Raw genomic sequence first — 19,648 nt, 5'->3', positions numbered from 1 at the left:
GTGTCTCTCCACCAGGCTGCTTGCTCCCTGCCTGCGCCTCCTCCCGCCTCTCCTCCCTCTTTGTTACCCCCCCAACACACGTCTCCTTTTTCTTTTTTCTTTCTTTCTTTTTCTTTTTTTTTTATTAAACCAATGTAATCTTGTGTGTAAATCCTGCCTCTGCAAGCCTTGTTGACGGAATTAATAAGTGTAAAAATCATAAGTCGCTCAGCTGCTGTCTGTGCATGTGTGTGTGTCAGAGATACAGCGCGACTGTGCATTTGTTTACATGTGCATGCACGTGGTTAGCATGTGTAATAGGTGTGAAATCAATAAGCCCTGTTGTGGCGTGGAAAACGTTCTTCAAGTTGCAACACATTTATTTAACCCCCCCCCCCTCCCGCTCTGACCTCATCGCCGAGAATGTTATTAATACCGCTGATGGCGTTTTTGTCATTGTGAATGCGTTGGGGGAGATGAAACCGATCCCAGACAGATGCGTTTATGGCGTTCCTTGATGCAGAAGGATATCTCAGCTGTTCACTGGAGATCACAATTACAGATTAAGGAATCAAGAGATGTGCCCCCACCCCTTCTCTTCTTCATGAATTATCGCCATTACTTCTATTTACACGTAGACAGAGGAGGTATTTGTGTAATTTATTCCTTCGCATTTCCTTTATTTTGAAATTTCACACCAATAAATTCCTTAATGGTCTCTAATGATGACTAGGTCCACAGCAGCTGTAATGGTTTTTAATTTTCCTCTACTGTTTTTGTTTTTCCCCTTGAAATCCCCTGTGCCGCCTCTTATTACACCCTTCACCCCCGTTAGAGACACGGTATGGTATTATTACTGTGCAACGATGAGTGTGTGTGTGCGTGCATATGTGTGTCTGTGCGCTGTAGGCGGAAGGTATCTATCGATTGTGGCCATCCTCCAGGATACTAAACTAGGTGTGGTGATGTCAGTAGTGATGTCATCCTATCAGGGTAATCGGAGCATGCCATTGGCTCAGAGGTCTGACAGATGAGATGGCATTGACCTCTGCGAGCCGGGACAGGACAAAGCCGCATCTCTCAGCTCCTTCCCGCTTGCTCTGTCGCTCTCCGAGGAGTTACCTGTCAATCTCACATCCGTTTGTTCACGCACGCTCTCGTTTCTCTCTTCACAGACAAAGACTGCCCTCCTTTCTTTCGTCGCTATTTGCCGTGTTTTTCTGTCTCCATCTTCCACTCCCTCACACACATACACACACTCACACAGGTCTTAATGATGTCAGGTGTCAGTGAATGGGCCTTGCGGCTCCAGTACACAGTGGGAGTGAATGAGGAAGACCTCTCCTCACCTGCCTCTCTTCTCCTTTCCTCGTCTCCTTCTTTTCTCTCCTCGTCTTCTTCTCTAAGGGGAAATTGGATTCTGTCCATGTCCATAATGAGGAGATGTAGGAGAATAAATAGATAGCTCAATAAACACTTTGCCTCTTATTGCTTCTCCTCCCCTTTACTCCCCATCCCTCCCTCCCTTTTTCTCACCGCATCCCACAGTCCTTCTTCTCCTCCTTCTCTTACCATCTCTCCAATTCTCCCTCACATAGCCTCACGCAGTTTGCCCATGTCTGCATAGCTCAGCGAAAATGCTGTAGGGTGCCTGTGTGTATTCTAAATGAGTGTTTTTTTATTTGCGTGTGTGTGTGTGTGTGTGTGTGTGTGTGTGTGTGTGTGTGTGTGTGTGTGTGTGTGTGTGTGTGTGTGTGAATGTGTGTGGACCGTCTCATGAATATTCCGTTTCATCTGCCGCTGCCGTGACAATGACAGAGTTAATGACAGTGACAGATGTAGAGATCGTTCCCTACAACCCCCCCTCCCATGCGTGTGTGTCTGTGTGTACGATTAGGCATGAACACCAGTATACATCAAATAAACTACACAGCTAATATCATAAATATCACCACTTTTCAAGACGCCGTTTCATCGCCCGAGAAATAAATCCTTTCAGCACACGGCGTGTTTTATAACCAGGTGTCAGCCGCTGCGTGATGTACCAATCTAAATCGAAACAATCCGTCTCCGCGCAGGTGAGGAGGACATGCCGACCTTTGACCTCCACAGTCTGGCGACTCTGGTGGCCGCCCGTGCCCTGGAAGTCGGAGGGGGACGGGTAGATGTGGATGCGGATGGTGCCGTGGACCAGCAGTGTCCAATCAGGAAGAGGGTGAACCTGCGCAGGAAGTGCAGCTGGACGCCTCGGCACGAGCCGGTGAGGCACGGGTGTATTTTGTGTTTGTGCATGAGGACGTAAATCAGTGAGGATTCAAAATGTGGCTCAATGGAGTGCTGAACAGTTTGAACAGAAATGAATTGTTTTATACTTGTTGTAAATAAAACCAAAACAATTTAAAAAAAAAAAATCTAATTTCTGAACTGAACAGCTAAGAAATCATAAAGGAAAAAGCCTGTTGGTTATTATCAGGGATACAAATGAGAAATAGACTAATTTCTAAGAGTTTAAATAATAAGATTAAAGCAAACATGCCAGTAAATTCAACATAAAACATGTAAAATGAACATTTTTACTACATCATGACTTAATGTGTTTTATTTGGCTCTTTTTCCCCCCAGTTTTCCACCATGTAGGTACCCAGTATTTCTTAAATTATTTACAGCATAATTTATTTACACTCTCCTAAAAGAAATTCCCTTTTATTCTCTTATTTCCCCATATCTACTTTTAAGCACTGGTGGGAATCGATGAGTGTTTTGCATGCACTGAGCCATACAATAAAATGACACATAAATTCCATAAATTCAGTGGAAAATCACACTATAAAATGAATGCATTGTGTAGTGTAGCAAACGAACACTAAAACACGGGTGCAATAAATATAATCTATCATAAGAAACAAAAAGCAGTGTGGATTAAAACCAATACACTGTGTGTTCACTGAATAACTGAGCAAAACGTGTTAGTGATCAAATAAAATGGATGGATAAAATTTAGAAAAAAACTCTTTTAGTTTGCTCTGTGTTGAAATTCAAAATAAAACATTTTCATATTTTTTTGTAATGTTCAAGTAAAGATGACACAAGTGCTTCCTGTGTGGTGGAGCTTTACATTTCTTATTAAATTCAAAAAACTTCAAAACAAGATCCGGCTTCACCAATGCTATCAGGCGTTTGATTTTAAGACTTCAATAAGCGCACATTTATCCTACAGATTATTAGATAACTACTTGGCGAAACCTTTTTAACGTTTACAGATTGATTTTACTTATGTTAATATTTGTTATCTGCGACAGAAAGTGCCTAGGGAACTACATCAGCCTATTAGAAATCTGCCAGTAAGAGCAGAAGTTGTTGATTTGCTAAAATTAACTGCTTCACACAAACGTGTGAGCGTTTGGTTACAGGAAAGTCCTCAGCAAGCTGGCCAAACACAAGCTGGCTACATATCCAATGACTGCTGTGCTGAAGTTGGTGTTCAGCATTTAAATTCCTCTGCTCTGTGTGTGTGTGTCCGTGTTTGTGTGTGTGTCAGGTGTGCCCAGTGAAGGGCTCCATGGAGACCATGGGAGGGGAGGAGCTGGCCATGCGTGTCCAGCTGGCTGAGCTACAGCGCCGCTACAAAGAAAAACAGAGAGAACTGGCCAAACTACAGAGGAAACACGACCACCAGTGAGCAGAGACAACACACACACACACACACACACACACACACACACACACACACACACACACACACACACACACACACACACACACACACACACACACACACTTATTTTGTCTAGTCTGAATTCTGCATTCCAATATTCACTCTTCTGCTTTCATGCTGCATCTGCGTGCTCATATTTAATGCAGTTTGACCTGTAGCCGATACAAGCTTCTTCCTGATTTCTCCCGCTGTCCGGATTGCATCTTTAATCTCCCTCTCCGTACCACTCCACCTCCTCTTCCTCCTCCTTCCTCTTTCTGCAGGAAAGAGGAGACATCTCGAAGCCCTGCTCGCCGGGGGCCCGGCCGCCCCCGTAAGCGCAAGTCCACCCCCGGCCCAGCTGCTGCAGAGAGCTCCAAAAGACTCAGGTCAGTCCTCTGATATTGCGTTGGTATAATCAGTGTGATTGGCAAGCCCAGCTCATTCATCCTGATTTCTGTTTGTGTTTTTAGTGAAAGGCATGGTTGATTTTCAAGAAGTTCTTCTTCAGCTGAATTGATTCAAATGCTCTCTAGCTGATGATTTGCTTGATTGGGCACTGGAAGGAGATGCTCACACACACACACACACACACACACACACACACACACACACACACACACACACTGATGCACACACAGACACACACATACACAGTGGGGGTTATGTGATGGGAGCTGTAAGCTGGGTGTGATTTTTAATGAGAGAAGGTAATGGAGATGAGGGCTTCATTAATCACCATTAATCACTTTTAATCATATTTATCACTTGTATTGATTATGTCCTGATTCCATGCGAACCTCCAGCATATATTAATACAGCTGGACAAAGTTCTGATGTACAGTTATTACAGTGATAAATGACTCCACGCCACCCCCACCAGCTGCAACACGCAACCACACATTATTTAACACCTCACACATGCAAACCTCCACACTGACTCACATTCACGGACACACGCACGTGTGCTAGTGCGTGCAAGCAGCCGGGATTCAGCAGTGATAAATGTGTTTTCTCACGATGCCCCACCTCTGTTAGCATGTGCACCCCTCGCCTTGATAAAATGATTAGAGAAACTCGAGGTTTGTCACGGTTACCATGATTAGAAAGCGCTAATGAAAATGACAATGAAAGCCTTTAGTCATACATGCCAGTGCACTACACACACACACACGCAGAGAACTTGTTTAATTAGTAGAGCTGGGTGCTCCGTGCCTGAGCAGCATTTCTGTTGTTATTAACAAGCAATGTATCATTTGTTTATGCTTTCATCTTCTAATGAGAGTTGGGGTGTGGGTGAAATAAAACTGAAAGAAAGCGAGATGAAGAGGAATGGTAGCTCTTCTAAAGTGTGCTGACTTGTTCTCTTGATATCTGGAATATGAAGCATATATGGTGAAAGGTGTGCGGATAGCCAGCTTGGATTTTATAGGTGAACCTAGCTTATCGTCTCACCTCTTGTCAGTTGCTCTTGAAGTGATTGGGCTACATAAAAAATTGTTAAAAGCACTTAAAGATGGTTTAAAGAACCTAGCAACCACCTTGCTGTTTTGTGCCGTGTACTCCCGAACACTAATTTGACTGAATCTCGGGTTAAACGTCAGTCATTCAGGGGAATGAAACAGACAAAGGTGATCTGGATAGTTAGAATCTTCCTCTCCTCTGCTCTGCTCTCCTGGGAGCAGAGATGCTGAGAGCCAAACCTTCCCTCTCTGGGAATATAGGATTCACCTGCCTCAGACACCAGCTGCTAACTGTTGTGTGCCTATGTGTGTGTATATGAATGTTAATGTGTGTGTGTGTGGGGACTGCCTGTGGTGGTGCGAGAGAGCATGCGGGCAATGAAGGAAGGACAGAAAGAGGGAGAGAGAGGGAGGAAGGGAGGAGTAGTGTTCAATAGAGGTTAGTGTTTATCGATTGAGCCCTGAAGCTCCGGTCAACGGACAGACTCCCCCGAGACTGCTTCATTTCTCTCTCTCTGTGTCTTTCCCTCCCCCCTCAACCATTCTCCTCCACCCACTGTCTCTCTCTATCTCTCCCTCTTCTTGGCTCTCTTCACGACAGATAATTTCTTACCCTTTTTTAGTCTCGCGATCCGAATATTCCCGTGTTTGCCGTCAGACCGCGCCGAGGCTGTCTCTTACCTCATCAAAGTTACGAGACAGACAAGATGAGTGGGAAGAGAGCGAGACAATGACTGAGCTTCAACACAGATAGAAGGGACGCTAAGAAGAAAAAAGCAAAAAAAAAAAAAGGGAAATGCAGAGATGCAGAGAATAAAGACGTGTGATTAAGCTGATTCTTTGTTTTCACATAGGATAAATTCTCATTCAGCTGCGTCCCTGCTGTGTTTTTATGTTTTTTTTCAGGGCTGGACTGAATGTACTGGAGGAAAAAGCCAGGAATTCAATGTCCAATCACAACTTCAAAAGCCTCAGCACTGCACAGGTCAGCCGCTCGCTGCTTCTCACGGTTCATCCGCACACACAAACACACACGCTGAGAACTATTTCCTCCTGCTCCTGTTTTTTTTTTTCTTTTTCTAGATATTTCAATTAGCAGAAAGGAATGAGTCAATAATTAGTTGTTCCCTGACTGCAGATGAAAGCTCGTTGTAAGCACAGAGGTCGACCCAGCGCCCTGAGCTCCAGGCTGGCCAGGCGGGTGACCCAGCTGAAGCAGAAGGCTGCAGCCCAGCGTGGTTCACAGTCAGCAGATATGCTGCACAGCAGCGAGAAAGACGCATCCAAGAGTCACTGCAGACAAGGCGGAAAAGGTGGGGGAGAGAGAGGGTGCATAAAAACACTTGTTCACTAGGCAGCACCTCGAAACTCAGCTCACCCCTTTTCTGCTTATCTCTTAGACCTGCAGCAATCCCACAGCGCCGCTCAAACCGGGAAGAGGAAGAGAGGTCGAAAGCCCAAAGTTCCCTTGGACATCAACCCTAACAGACCTCACCACAAGGACAGCCGAGTTACTGAGAAGCATGAAATAGATGATGAGAAGAGTGACAGCGAGAGCTCAGAGCATGGTGAGGTTTTTTTCTTGATATACAGTCTGGTTGTGTCGCCTTGCCAATTAACCAAAAAAGGATCACGCAGCTGATGCTTTGGCCGTAAAATTTTACAGCCTTTTTTGGTCAATGGAATGCACACATTTTGCTGATAAGAGCTTTATGACAAAACTACAGTTTCAGAAGTTTGGAAAAGCTCACTGACAGTTTCACATGCGAGTCAAGCGGCGCTTATTTGGTGTGTGGGTCAAAGGACACCAACCAGATCTTGTGAGATTGTGTGTGTGTGTGTGTGTGTGTGTGTGTGTGTGTGTGTGTGTGTGTGTGTGTGTGTGTGTGTGTGTGTGTGTGTGTGCATGTGGAGCATCTGAGAGTGAGATGTCTGCCGTCATCAGGGGTGTCCTCTCACTTCCCAGCTCGTCTGTCACACTGTTAAAACAGTTAACGACTTGCCACGGGCATGCGACACGGCCCTCCGCCCTCATCGGCATATGGTAATGTGAGCCTGCCCTGGCCTCCCCGTTCAGAATGTCACACCCAGCTCCTCCCATCTCTCCTTAACCTCTCCAACCTTGTGAAAATGGCCACACTGAAGTGCCTCGACTTGAGGATACACAATGACACCCGTCCTGACTTTTAACGGCTCGCCAGAGAGATGGGTGCGCCATGAAACCAACATAACATGGAGGAAAACACTAGAATTTCACTGACCCCGTGGCCTTATTGGCATGAAGAATTTGTGGTTCAGTTAAGTGTGTGTGTGTCTGTGTGTGTGTCTATCTGTGTGTGTGTCTATCTGTGCGTGTGTGTGTGTTTGCCAGTGTTTGTATGTGTGTCAGGGAAAGCGTTGAAGAGAATGCCATGTAAGTGACAAGTGTGTCAGATGTGTCAACACCCGACGCGACCCCTGCAGCCAGCGAGACACAGCTGCCATTAACAATCTGTGTATGTGTGTGTGTTGTGTGTGTGTGTGTCAACATTTGCTCCCTGTCACAGCAGTTAAGTAACAAGCAGGGCATTATTGTTTAGCCATTAAAGAAGGTTTGCTCATTGAGAGTTAATTTGTGACGAAATGCCCGACTTTTATAGACCCTCATAGAAATTTGACTTGCTTGGCATTTGAACATGCGCGCATTTAGCAGCAGGCCCAAAATGTTAAGGAATCTCGAAAGCTCGCTGTCGATGCATCTCATCGAGTGAGTCCTTGGCTGTTAACAGAGTTTACATATAAATGACTTGAAGCGCTCTGACTCTCATACTGATGTCGTGATTTCACAATTTCACAGAGGAAGATGCCAGCTATGACAGCGAAGACGGAGCCGGTGACATCAAGATTAGCTCATCCTCTAAAGAAGCTCCTGCAAACCCTGCTGGGGGCATATCTTTTTCATCACAGTCCTCCAAGCTGCAAACAAACCAGAAAGCCAGGAGTAGGAGACCAGGACCTCTTGGTGAGATGTTTATACATATCTTTAGATTTCCAGGAGACAGATTTCCTTTCTTCCGTTTTTCTGGTTGTGTTTATTTTCTGAATGGACACTTTTCCATAAGAAAAATTCCATGAATAGAGACTGGGTACACCAGGCATTTACATATCATGTTATCTGTTTGAACTGCACACTGTTGCGTTAATGAAAAGGCATGCACAAGGATTATAACATATTGTGTCAGTAACAGGAAAAACTGACAGAAACTTTCCTCTCCTAAGTCAACAGGTTTGAATGACAACGTTCACTTGAGTAGTTTTTGGCTGTTAACGGTCATGCAAATTGTGATGTTGCTCCCATATTCAGAGGAAAACATTATTTTCTCTTCAGATGTCCGGCGAAGCTGAAGAGTTGCAATCTATTTTGCATGTCGTCTCCTCCTCTTTTCCCTTCACACGCATGTTTCTAAAATGTATCTTTTTTCACAAAGAACCATAACCCGATCATATCAACTTGATATCAGTTTTAACACGCTATCTTTAATTTACATGATGCTTTCGTCTCCATCCTCAGGCATGGGGATCTTACCCACCACGGACCAAAGGAGAGCACCCCTCAGGCCAGGCCTCGCCAACACAGAGAGGAGTCGTGCAGATCACCTGCCGACCAACAGAGCATCTCCCCTCAGCTGGGGCGTATTGCCAGTGGGCTGCAGTTTTGGCGACAGCCATGAAAACCACAGAGCTCTGACTGAGGCGAAGAGGATCAGCAAGAAAGATGAGAGGAAGACCTCTGCAGGACAGAGCTTTCGTGGAAAGGTGGGACATTGGATAGCGACGTGTAAACTGACATTCAAACCTCGGATCCCCCCACTCAACTGCCACACCTGTGCATCTCTGTGGCAATGATCAGAGGAAAGAGAGGGCACTGATAAAAAGCATCACTTCTGAAATTTTTTTTTACAACTTACTTTGCATGACCGCTTCTGATAACGTTTGTTATTTGCTCCCTTGCACAGAATAGGAACTGTACTTTGAAAGAAATCATGCAATATTTGTAATTAATATGATGCTCTGAGGACAGTGCAAATAAATGCTCTCCCAAAGTTTATTTATTTAAGGGAGAGAGAGTTTATGTGCTCTACAACTATTTGTCTCCCCTGATCACTACACAAAGTAGTAGGATTCGAGAACGGAAAGGTGAGATACAATAGCCACATTTAGAAGCTTGGTGGAAAGGTTTTATAGTGAGCATTGAGCTGTTACAGAGTCCTAAACAAGGCAGAAATAAAACATGATTTTTGAGTAACAAAGCAGAAGGGGAACTGGTTACCGTGAGTAAAAGAGGGCAGGTGACTCAGAGGGTTACTCCCTTTGGCTACTGCATGCAAAGTAAAGCTGAGAAAGAGAGAAGAAGAATTAGGAAAAGCCCTCGCCGCAAGTTCACTCCTTGCTTGTTTAGGTGTGAGCCACACCCTGCCAGGAAGTCTTGAAAATCCCGTAGATTAACACTGACAGCGCCTACCAATAACTCCTGCTCCCATACGGGCAGATGCTTAACATCAGCTATAAATCAGTCACTGTGGCAAATGCATCGTTTGCTGTCGTTATAGGTGCATGTTTGCAGGTGCGCCGGCTGTGCTAACAGACCGCTGGCCTCATTTTATCTGTGCGAGCAGCAGTTGGCGAGACACTCGCATTTCGCTTTAATGTGAGATGCCCTCAGGTTGCTTTAGTCTTTGAGTCATTGCAAGGGAATGTCCAAAAACACATAACTCCAAACCAAACAGAGGAATATAAAGATAATCATTGGCCTTAATGCTTCACACACCCATGCGTGCTGGCACACAAACACACACATATCACCGGCGTTAAAAGGAAATAGTCACCCATGCCCTCTGGTGACGAAACTTCTATTAATAAAATATATGATCTCTTGATGTGGAAAACCTAACACACACGTCAAATATTATGAACGCTCTTCTTCGGAAAGCCTAAATACAAGCAGAAACCTGTTGGGCGAGCTTACTTACTTCGTCAGTCATCTGTCATCTTTGGATAAACTAGCTGAAACCGGTCTGGAGATGGGTAGTATCTGGTGTGCGTTTATGTTCGTACGCGATGGTGAGAACGTCCACCTCAGGTCAAGAGTCCTCCATCAATAAGGTGGATGTGCAATATGTGCCGCCTGTGCACAAACAATGGCAAGTGTAAAAACTAAAAATTTAAATAAAAATAAACCAAGAAAAACAAAACAAAACAAACAACATCCTTGAGGCTTTAATGATGTATCACATTACAAAAGACATTGACGCCTGGGGTTACTTTCCAATGATGCATTAACCACATCAGTTACATCAGACTGAAACGACTCTTTTAGTTGTCTGCAGGTCCTGTGTACTGATAATTAGTTTGTGTACTACCACATCCTGCTTTCTGACCACTGATGTAATGTCCGGTTTCTCTTTTAGGAAAAGGGTTATGCCGTGAGCAGACTTCTGCAAAGCTTCGCAGCTGATGATGGCTTTCGCTTGGATGAAGAGAGTAGCTTCTCTGAGGGAGAGGAGGATGAAGAAGAGGAGGCCAAAAAGCTGCTGGTTCATCTTCCTCCCAACATGCCTTCCAGAATACCTGGTAAGTATAAACGCTGACATATAACTTAGTATTACACAGAATCACAGGCTTGCTTTACCACACACAAATGCTCCGTGTCTGCTCCTGCGTCCATCTCCTCACGTTACACCGAAACTGACGAGCTCACTCAGTGCATGCTCAAATTTTGTATATTTCAGCTTTTTTCTTCTTCAATCCATCTTTCTACTCCCTCCATAGCTCTGCCAAACTGTGTGTTAAGTAAAGAGATGTTGGTAGATGGACTGAAGATCCTCATCTCCAAGGAGGACGAGCTGCTGTATGCCGCCTGTGTCCAAACTTTGGACCTGCCTGATATGTAAGACCCCATTTTCCTGTTAGTAGTGCATAAGGCATTTCCACTTTCTGTTTTTTTGTTTTTATCACAAATGTGCTTGTCAATGCAACAATGTGACATATCAATCCCTCAAATACAGGTATCTTTATTTGAGGGATTGATAAATTGTTTATTAATCATGAGATCTGGAGTGTTTTTCGAGAGGCGAAAACTGCGGAATTTATCACCAAGAAGGCATTTAGCAGCAAGAGTGTTGTGTGATTTTCAAAACACTCGAAAACCGAATATATTTAAATGCCTGGCAGCTGTGAGAATCCTGACAAACAAGTTGCTGAGATAATTGCAAAGCCTTAGGACAAAACCCCTTTTCTTGGTTCCCAGAAGACTGCTTTGAAATGTAACAATAAAAACTGCTAAAAATTGGAACTCATAAATTAAAATTACAGTTTTTTTTCAATGTTTAAATTTTTTTTTTTAGATTTAGTGTTGTAATTGAAGGGGAACGAGGTAATCGCCCCAGGATATACTCGCTGGAGCAACTGCTACAGGAAGCAGTAAGTGAGACCCCTTAGCCTGTATAACGTTTGCAGGTTTGTGATGACCTTCATCTGAAAAGTTTTGCAATTTTTTTCTCTCTTTACCAGGTGCTGGATGTGAGGCCACAGACCGAGGCCATCCTGACTGCAGGGACGCGAGTGTGTGCCTACTGGAGTGAGCGCTCCCGTTGCCTCTACCCTGGCTACGTCCACCGAGGTGAGTTACACATGCCAATCGCCTCACTCTGCACGCAATAACAAATCTTTCCAGCAACCCATGTTCTCCCTACTGTGTTGGGCAATTAGGAAGTCCAGGTGAGGAGGAGAAGGACGGCAGTGTGATGGTGGAGTTTGATGATGGTGACAGAGGAAGGATCTCCCTTGTGAACATCAGGCTTCTGCCCCCCGGATACCAAATTCGCTGTGAGTATGGCTTTGACTATAGGAGTTATTGAAAAAAGAAGCAGTGCACAAGTGTATTACACATATATATATATATATATATATATATATATATAAACATATAAACAAACAGAAGAAGACGGCCGTAGTGATCGATGTAGCGGTTCCGAATGACAGCAATATCAGGAAGAAGGAACACGAGAAGTTGGAGAAATACCAAGGGCTCAGAGAAGAGCTTGAGAGGATGTGGAGGGTGAAGGTAACGGTGGTCCCCGTGGTAATCGGAGCACTAGGTGCGGTGACTCCCAAGCTAGGCGAGTGGCTCCAGCAGATCCCGGGAACAACATCGGAGATCTCTGTCCAGAAGAGCGCAGTCCTGGGAACAGCTAAGATACTGCGCAGGACCCTCAAGCTCCCAGGCCTCTGGTAGAGGACCCGAGCTTGAAGGATAAACCGCCTGCAGGGGCGTGCTGGGTGTTTTTATATATATATATATATATATATATATATATATATATATATATATATATATATATATATATATATATATATATATATATATATGTATATGTATAAATCACTTATCAACCCTTTTCTGTCAGGTGCTGAACCCTCTCCAGCGCTTCTGATCTCTCCTGGACGACGAGGTCGACGAAGCTCCACCCAGGAGAAGAAAGACACAGAAAAACCACCCAATGAGTCAGAAGGAAGGCCTCAGGAAAAAAGACCAGGTAGGAGAAAAGGAACGAAGGCTTAGTTGAATCTGTAGGGACTGAATATCTCTTAGGCTTTAACATATATACTGCCTGAGAAGTGCAGATCCACATGCATACATGCGAAGCAAAGCCTCTTACTGTTCCAACTATCAGCTAATAATCAGGAGCTCAGAGTGCAGGTTCAATACCCAAAGACTCATAAATTTACATTCCTAGTTAGCCACCTGTCATTTTGCCTAAGTGATCAAAGTCATCAAATGTCGTCGGTGTCCTTTGTGAAGTTAAGCAACAAACAAGTAACTGATCTCAAAGTAAGAGTGACAATAAAACTGGGAGGAGAGACAGGTTTACCAGGTTTGTTGTAGTTTGAGTAATGGATATGTTGAAACTTAGGCAGGTGAAGATGAAGGAGATAAAGATATTAAGTTTCACTAAAGCCCTTACTTCCACAATTAATCATAGTTTGTTCGTTAGACCTGACATTTTCTACTGATATTAACTTCCCTCTGGTGCTGGCTCCTTTTACAGTTGGTAGACCGAAGAAAATACATTCGGTGCCTAAGACTACCAGCACACCGACATCAGTGACTGACACCATAACAAAAGGCAGCTCTTCCATGCTGAACTGGTGCGTTCCCAGGAAGAGACCGCCAGTGGATTTCTTCCTTTTCAATGGGACGTCCCGTAAGACCCAGAAAAAGATCAGAGAGCGAGACTTGGGGTTATTTCATCGGCCTTCCTCCCACTCTTTGGCTCCACCAACCCCTATCAAAGGCATCTTTGGCTCTCCTTTTGAAGTTGACTCATTCAGTAGTATTGCTAATGGGTACTCTACCTTTGGAAGTGGTGGAAACTCTGGATCTGGGAGACCAGTTAACGCAGTAGCCTCCATGGGGCTCCGGGACTCCTCGTCTTCTTCTTGCTCCTCGTCTGTCACCATGGGTATGACAGCTGGGAGCCGGAAGCCAGCGAGTGAACGTGACAGGAAACACTTTCTTGTGAAGTTAGACCACGAAGGAGTGACCTCTCCTAAAACAAAGAATGGCAAAGCCTTGCTTCGACTAGGGGGGGCTGCAGTGAGAATAGGGAAGAGCCACGCCTCCACAGGGGCACCGCTGCGATACATCCAACCCTCCCTGCTGGTGAAAGATGGCAAGAAGGGAGGAGGGGAAAGAGACAGTGGCGGGGCCCGCTCTAAGGCTCCTGTAAAAGGCGTTCCACATCTGAGAAAGGATCTTCTATCGGCTGGTCTCGGAGTTCAAGGCGGAGATTACAGTTTGGACTACCCGAGTGACTGTCCAAGCTCTTACTCGGAGCTGGATGAGGATGATGAGGATGACGGTCAAGACCCTGACACACGAAGAAGAACTGTCTCGTCCCATCGGGGTGGTCGTTTTCTGTCTCGTCACGCCATCTGTTTCTCATCATCTTCCTCCTCCTCTTCCTCTTCCGGCTCCATCTCCTCTTCATCCCTCTGTTCCTCCGACAATGACTCCTCCTACTCCTCTGATGAAGAGTCCTCCTCCGTGCTGCTGCGCCGTGCACTGCTCCAACAGGACAAACAAAAGCACAGACAGAGCATGAACTCTGATCTCCTGAGCCCTGATCTTGCCACCTCCAACTCCTCTCCATCTTCTTCATCTCCAGCTCATGGCTATGTGACAAAAGCCAACATGGCCATGAGCTCAAAGATGAGAGCCGACAGAGTAGAAGACAGAAAGGACTACGTATCAAAAGGAAGTATGAGTAACAGCAGCAGCACAGCTAAGAACCAGTTAAAGAGGAAGGATGGTCCCAATACCCACCATCACAGTCAAAGCAGTGCTGGCCGCCAGCAGCTGAAACCTGCCTCTAAGGACCCGGCAACAGCTAAGAAGCAGAGGATGTCTTCACCCGAGCCCCTGCCCAACATGGCTCCTCTACTGCCTGGACGCCAGCTCTGGAAATGGTCCGGCAACCCCACACAGGTAAGAAGATTTGTGTAGTATTTGACTACTTTTTATCAGTGTTTAACAAGGCTTAAGAGATGGCTATTTGTGAGTAATCAGTGTTTATTGATTAGTCTATTGTGTTCCCAGACTGTTTTTTGGCACTGTTTCAGCTTTTTTGTCATTGTGAGAATTTCCGAGCAGCTTTGATTTCTAATTACGTTCTCATAACTAAGTCATTTGTTTCATAATGCAAATATATTATTTTGCTTTTATTGCTTTTACAAAATCAGCTGATCTAAACCTGCTGGCTCAGTCCATATGTGTCTGTGAGTCCTGCTGGAAAATCGTATACGGTGCTATTTAACCTGCATAAGGCTCATACATTTGTTCTGCAAGTAGCTTGGCAACCGACCTCTAGCCGAGATCCTATATTTCACGATGTTCTTGGTGTTTCTGACTTCAGCTTTGTCTGTTGTCACTGATGCTTGCTCAGTTCTGCTGCTTTTCCAGCATTTTGACCTTCCATATAAGCAAATGAAAGGCCAGAGTCACACCACCAAAATAAACCTCATCAGTCAACCATATATTGACTAAAGGGGTCTTGCCAGACTTGTCGAGTATCAGTATCCTACTTAAGTCCTCCGATCTAAGTAGGTTACTGATTGTTGCTCCAGTTTCTGCCGTGTCATACCTTGATTACACACGGTAAATGCGATGATCAAATATGGTCTATCTCAGATTGCGTATTCTGCTTCAGACTTTGTACACATTAGCAATCTATCTTAGTTGGTGTGCTTAATCTGTGAAATTGTTATCCAGTTTATTAAGTTGCAGTCCCGAGATAACAGAACAAAACCTTTTGAACAACCGCTGCCATTCTCTTCTTTCATCCTATCACGCTGTTTGCTTAGTAAACACCACTACATCTGTCGTCTGAGACGTGCAGCTCGAAAAGAAACCGACCCTTCGGTCAGTAAATCAAAAGGTGCAGCACAAATATAGGTACATTACTCAACTTGTGCATAAGATTCAGTATTATTGCTTTATCAGAGAGGATTACTGGTGTTATTGTAAATGTTAGGTGCTGGAAATCATCCACTAAAAGTATGTTAGATGAATACATTATGGTGGCCCTGAGAAAAACACACACTAGTAAATAGAAAATGTAAAAAAAAAACAAAACAAAAAAAAACACAAAAGCTTACAAAAACCTTAAAAATGTGGAGTTGACCGAGCATAGAATTAATTCAAGTTGAGCTCAATGGTTTGAATGGTGCATTTCATTTGCTTTTGTCTGTTTGCAGCTGGTGTGCATCTGCAAGCCACCTTGCAGCCCATCTGTATCCTAGCTTTTCCTTTCGTGTTGTATTTGACTTTATCATTGTTGTCACTGATGTCATTGATTCTTCTTTTTCTTACTGCCACTTTTCCCACATCCAGCTTCGGATGGTCCCAAAACAAAGCCACGTTGCCAAATATAGATTATTGAAGATAGAAATATCCATACCTTAAGATTATACTAAAAAAATGAAGCTGACTGGGCTGGGTTTTTTTCTCTTTTCTTTTTTTTTTCTTTTTTTCTTTTGTGTTGCACAGATTTTGTTGGATTGGTAAATTATACTGAACCTTGCCCTAGTCTGCTCTGGTGATGAAACAAACTGTAGAAACTGTCTAAATCAACTGAGTGCTGTTTTCTCTTTCCTTCACAGAGGAGAGGTCTGAAGGGTAAAGCCCGCAAGCTTTTCTACAAGGCCATTGTGCGGGGCAAAGAAACAGTGCGTGTCGGGGACTGCGCTGTGTTCTTGTCACCCGGCCGGCCCCAGCTGCCCTATGTGGGCAGAGTGGAGAGCCTCTGGGAGTCATGGAGCTCCAGTATGGTGGTCAGGGTCAAGTGGTTCTACCACCCAGAGGAGACTCGCCTGGGGAAGCGACACCGTGACGGCAAGGTAAAAAGTGGGAAGTGCATGCAGAATTTCTGGAAGGGAAATGGCCAAATTAACAAGACTGTGAAGTTTTCATGAGCATATATTACTTCTTTTTATTCCGTACCCCCAGATGATTGAACTTCCACTTAGATCATAAAGCTATTAATATTTGCAGATCTCTAAAAACTAAGCGTACGGTGACTCAAGATTAATCTAAGCTTTACATAGTCGTGCATTTTATATTTCTGGAAAAGAAATGGTTTATTTGGAATAAAGAAGAAAAAGCAAGATGTTTAGACTGAGCAGGAGCATATATTGTATGAGCAAAGACAAAACTACCATGAACACTTTCAAAACCTCAAATTTTCTCATTGAAAACCCCACAATCAAAAAGGTATTTGTAGGAGTGAAAACACTACAACAACAAAAACACACAACAAAAAGCATGAAAATCTGTTTAAATATGACATTATTCTATTCTTCCGATTGTCTCTCTTCCAGAATGCCTTGTATCAGTCGAGCCACGAGGATGAGAACGATGTGCAGACAATTTCCCATCGGTGTCAGGTGGTCAGTAAGGCTGAGTATGATCACCTGATGCGCGAACACAAGCCGGGTACCACGGCTAATGACCTCTTCTATCTGGCCGGAACTTATGAACCAACTACAGGCCAGCTGGTCAGTGCAGATGGCATGGCTATTGTGTCCTAGCACCACCAGCTAGGAAGAAATCAGAAAACTGACCTTGTCTCCGGAGTTTCTAGGATGGTTCTTCAGAAGACAACAGGGGGACAAAGACAAATCAGGACAAAGAACGGAGGGCTTTGGTTACTGATTTACACGAGAAAAGGCGCTAGCCCGCCAGATAAAGCCTGGCAACACTGGCACTTAAGAGGAGACTGGTTTGTTCCGAGGAAAAATCTGATCGACGTCAAATTTAACCACTTTATCAGAGCATCTTGTAATTGTGGCGAGATCGCTGCAAAACAAGTAGAAAAACCAAGGACATGAGCACTTTGGAGTGTAGTATTTCTGGAGGCATAACGGAGACTTGGCTTCCTGAAACAAAGAGAGCAGCAGAGAGCGTCTGCTAAGGAGAGACATGCTGTAAACCACACTGGTTTGGATGGTTTTAATGGTCTTATACTGGTAGTGTAACTACAACGCGGAGATTGAAAGATATCCAACAGGACCAATAAACACTGTAGTTTGGACTGTGTGTTTAAATGTGCGTATTTGTGTTTGCAGAGTGGCTGCGATGACCCTGTTTGACATATAATTAGCTCTAAGTAAATAGTGCTTTAGCGTGTGTTTATACTGTACGTGTGTGCGCGTGTGCGTGCGTGTGCGTATGTGTGTGTGTGTGTGGTCATGGACGGGTGTGCTCATACAGCAAAGATGTCGACGTCATGGCACACGGGTGGGCATGCCTCTGAATATTAATCAGCCCAGTACTATTAAACGTGCAGTTTTCAGTCTTTGCGACTGAAACACAACATTAAATTTTTTTGCTCTTTTCAAGCCATACACATCAATACCTCTCTCTCTCGCATGCCCCTGCTCGGGTGCGGAGACACATGTACAGGTAGTTGGATTGTTTATTTGAACTGTGCGTGCATGTTGGGTGTGCGTTCATATGTGTGCGTGAGAGCGCGCCTGCGCTTTGTACAGCATTATGGGAAGGATTACATGATGTAAATAGTATATATTTGTTCTTATTTCTTGTTTTTCTTTTTGCAGAGAAGATTATTTTATTTAGATTTTTTTAGGGTGTGTGGGTGAGTCTGGGGTGGGCGGGGGGTGGGGAGGGATGTCAGCCTCTAGCAGAGGTTTCTTCGCTCTCAATGCACTGAACAGTATCAGATGTTTGGATTGGACATCAGACTGTATGACTGATGTGATGACTTTGTGGTTGTAGCCTCTGCTTTAGGCAAAGGGTAAATATGTAGAAAGGGTATTTGGGAAATTTTTTTTATAATGTAATCAGACAAAAAAGCTCTTTTTACTTGTGTCCAGTTCTTTCTTTCTTTTTTCTCTTTATATTTTACTCCGTTAGGTTAAGAATGTGCATTTCCTTGTTTTGTTTTGTTTTTCATTTGTATTTAATTTTTTTTTTTTACAAATACTGGAAAAAGCAAGCTGACTTTCTGCTGTTCTGCGATCCTGAAAGAATCTTCTGTATCTATTCTAGCCTGTATTATAAAATGTAGATATTTATCCGGCAGCAAAAAGAAACATACCAAAGCACCTGTGAGTTTACGCTTCACCACATTAGAAGAAGGAGGAAAAAAGGAAGAAAGAAACAATTTTATGAAAGACGCTCAATCAAATCTGAATCTGGGACCTCTGCAATCACCGAGGTATTCGACAGAGTTCCCTCTTGTTGTCCGCTCGCGTACATCCGGCGTTGCTATGACGGCCCCTGTTGCAGCAACATTGTCTGCACACCGCCCGGCTGATGCACTTGAGGTCTCAATGGCAACCAGAAATGGCGTCACGTGACTGTGAAGGACAATCAGAGCCAATCAATCGGACAATGCCGAGGGACAAAAAAAACAAAAAAAACAAGGATCCAATCATGACTTATGCTTCTTGTCACTTTTATTCCTGCTTTGCCAAAAAATGTCTATATGTGTGTGTGTGTGGGTGTGTGTGGGCGTGTGTGTGTTGTCTTTTGTCTTTTTATGTTTGTTTGTTTTCGTCATTTACCATTCTGTTCTTGTTTATGCAAGCCTGTGCTGGCTGTCTGTGTGTCGGATGTAAAGGGGGAAGAACATGAATGCAACCCCCCCCCCCCCTCCTTTTTTTTTTTAACTGACTTTTAACAACATTGTTCCTGTTACACTGCAAAGCAAAAGCTTTAAATGGAAACTAATGTGAAACTCAGTTTGGAAATATTACTTTTATGGGTCTTTAATTTTAAAAAAAATGAAAAAAGAGAGATTTAAAGCTTTTCTTTAAGAAACACTGGATTCAGTTCTAAACATCACATTTTGACAGAAGCAACTTTTGTTTTTGTTCTTTCTTTTTATAGACCCACTGGAACCTGTTTTGTATGGTTGAGATTGCCTACTAAAATATATTATGTGATTTCAGT

The 19,648-nt window shown here is 43.9% G+C and overlaps 1 protein-coding gene across 1 annotated transcript in view; it reads left to right on the top strand.

Moving 5' to 3' along the window:
• bahcc1b (BAH domain and coiled-coil containing 1b) overlaps nucleotides 1-18,311 on the top strand; it is a 54,397-nt gene extending 36,086 nt beyond the window's left edge. Inside the window, exons 12-28 of the mRNA XM_085361283.1 lie at nucleotides 2,058-2,239; nucleotides 3,518-3,654; nucleotides 3,958-4,062; nucleotides 6,043-6,121; nucleotides 6,275-6,449; nucleotides 6,537-6,704; nucleotides 7,973-8,137; nucleotides 8,687-8,931; nucleotides 10,584-10,746; nucleotides 10,945-11,062; nucleotides 11,520-11,595; nucleotides 11,686-11,794; nucleotides 11,884-12,000; nucleotides 12,582-12,710; nucleotides 13,224-14,662; nucleotides 16,336-16,572; nucleotides 17,053-18,311. Of these exons, the coding sequence (XP_085217409.1) occupies nucleotides 2,058-2,239; nucleotides 3,518-3,654; nucleotides 3,958-4,062; nucleotides 6,043-6,121; nucleotides 6,275-6,449; nucleotides 6,537-6,704; nucleotides 7,973-8,137; nucleotides 8,687-8,931; nucleotides 10,584-10,746; nucleotides 10,945-11,062; nucleotides 11,520-11,595; nucleotides 11,686-11,794; nucleotides 11,884-12,000; nucleotides 12,582-12,710; nucleotides 13,224-14,662; nucleotides 16,336-16,572; nucleotides 17,053-17,262 (3,854 nt within the window). The 3' untranslated portion in view covers nucleotides 17,263-18,311. The remainder of the gene's footprint in view (nucleotides 1-2,057; nucleotides 2,240-3,517; nucleotides 3,655-3,957; nucleotides 4,063-6,042; nucleotides 6,122-6,274; nucleotides 6,450-6,536; nucleotides 6,705-7,972; nucleotides 8,138-8,686; nucleotides 8,932-10,583; nucleotides 10,747-10,944; nucleotides 11,063-11,519; nucleotides 11,596-11,685; nucleotides 11,795-11,883; nucleotides 12,001-12,581; nucleotides 12,711-13,223; nucleotides 14,663-16,335; nucleotides 16,573-17,052) is intronic.
• Nucleotides 18,312-19,648: the final 1,337 nt, after the last annotated feature.

Source organism: Diplotaxodon limnothrissa, linkage group LG8, assembly GCF_057381915.1.
Source record: "Diplotaxodon limnothrissa isolate DT_005_m linkage group LG8, D_limnothrissa_male_GT1.1, whole genome shotgun sequence".
NCBI lineage: Eukaryota > Metazoa > Chordata > Actinopteri > Cichliformes > Cichlidae > Diplotaxodon > Diplotaxodon limnothrissa.
This window is presented reverse-complemented; position numbering and strand designations above follow the sequence as displayed.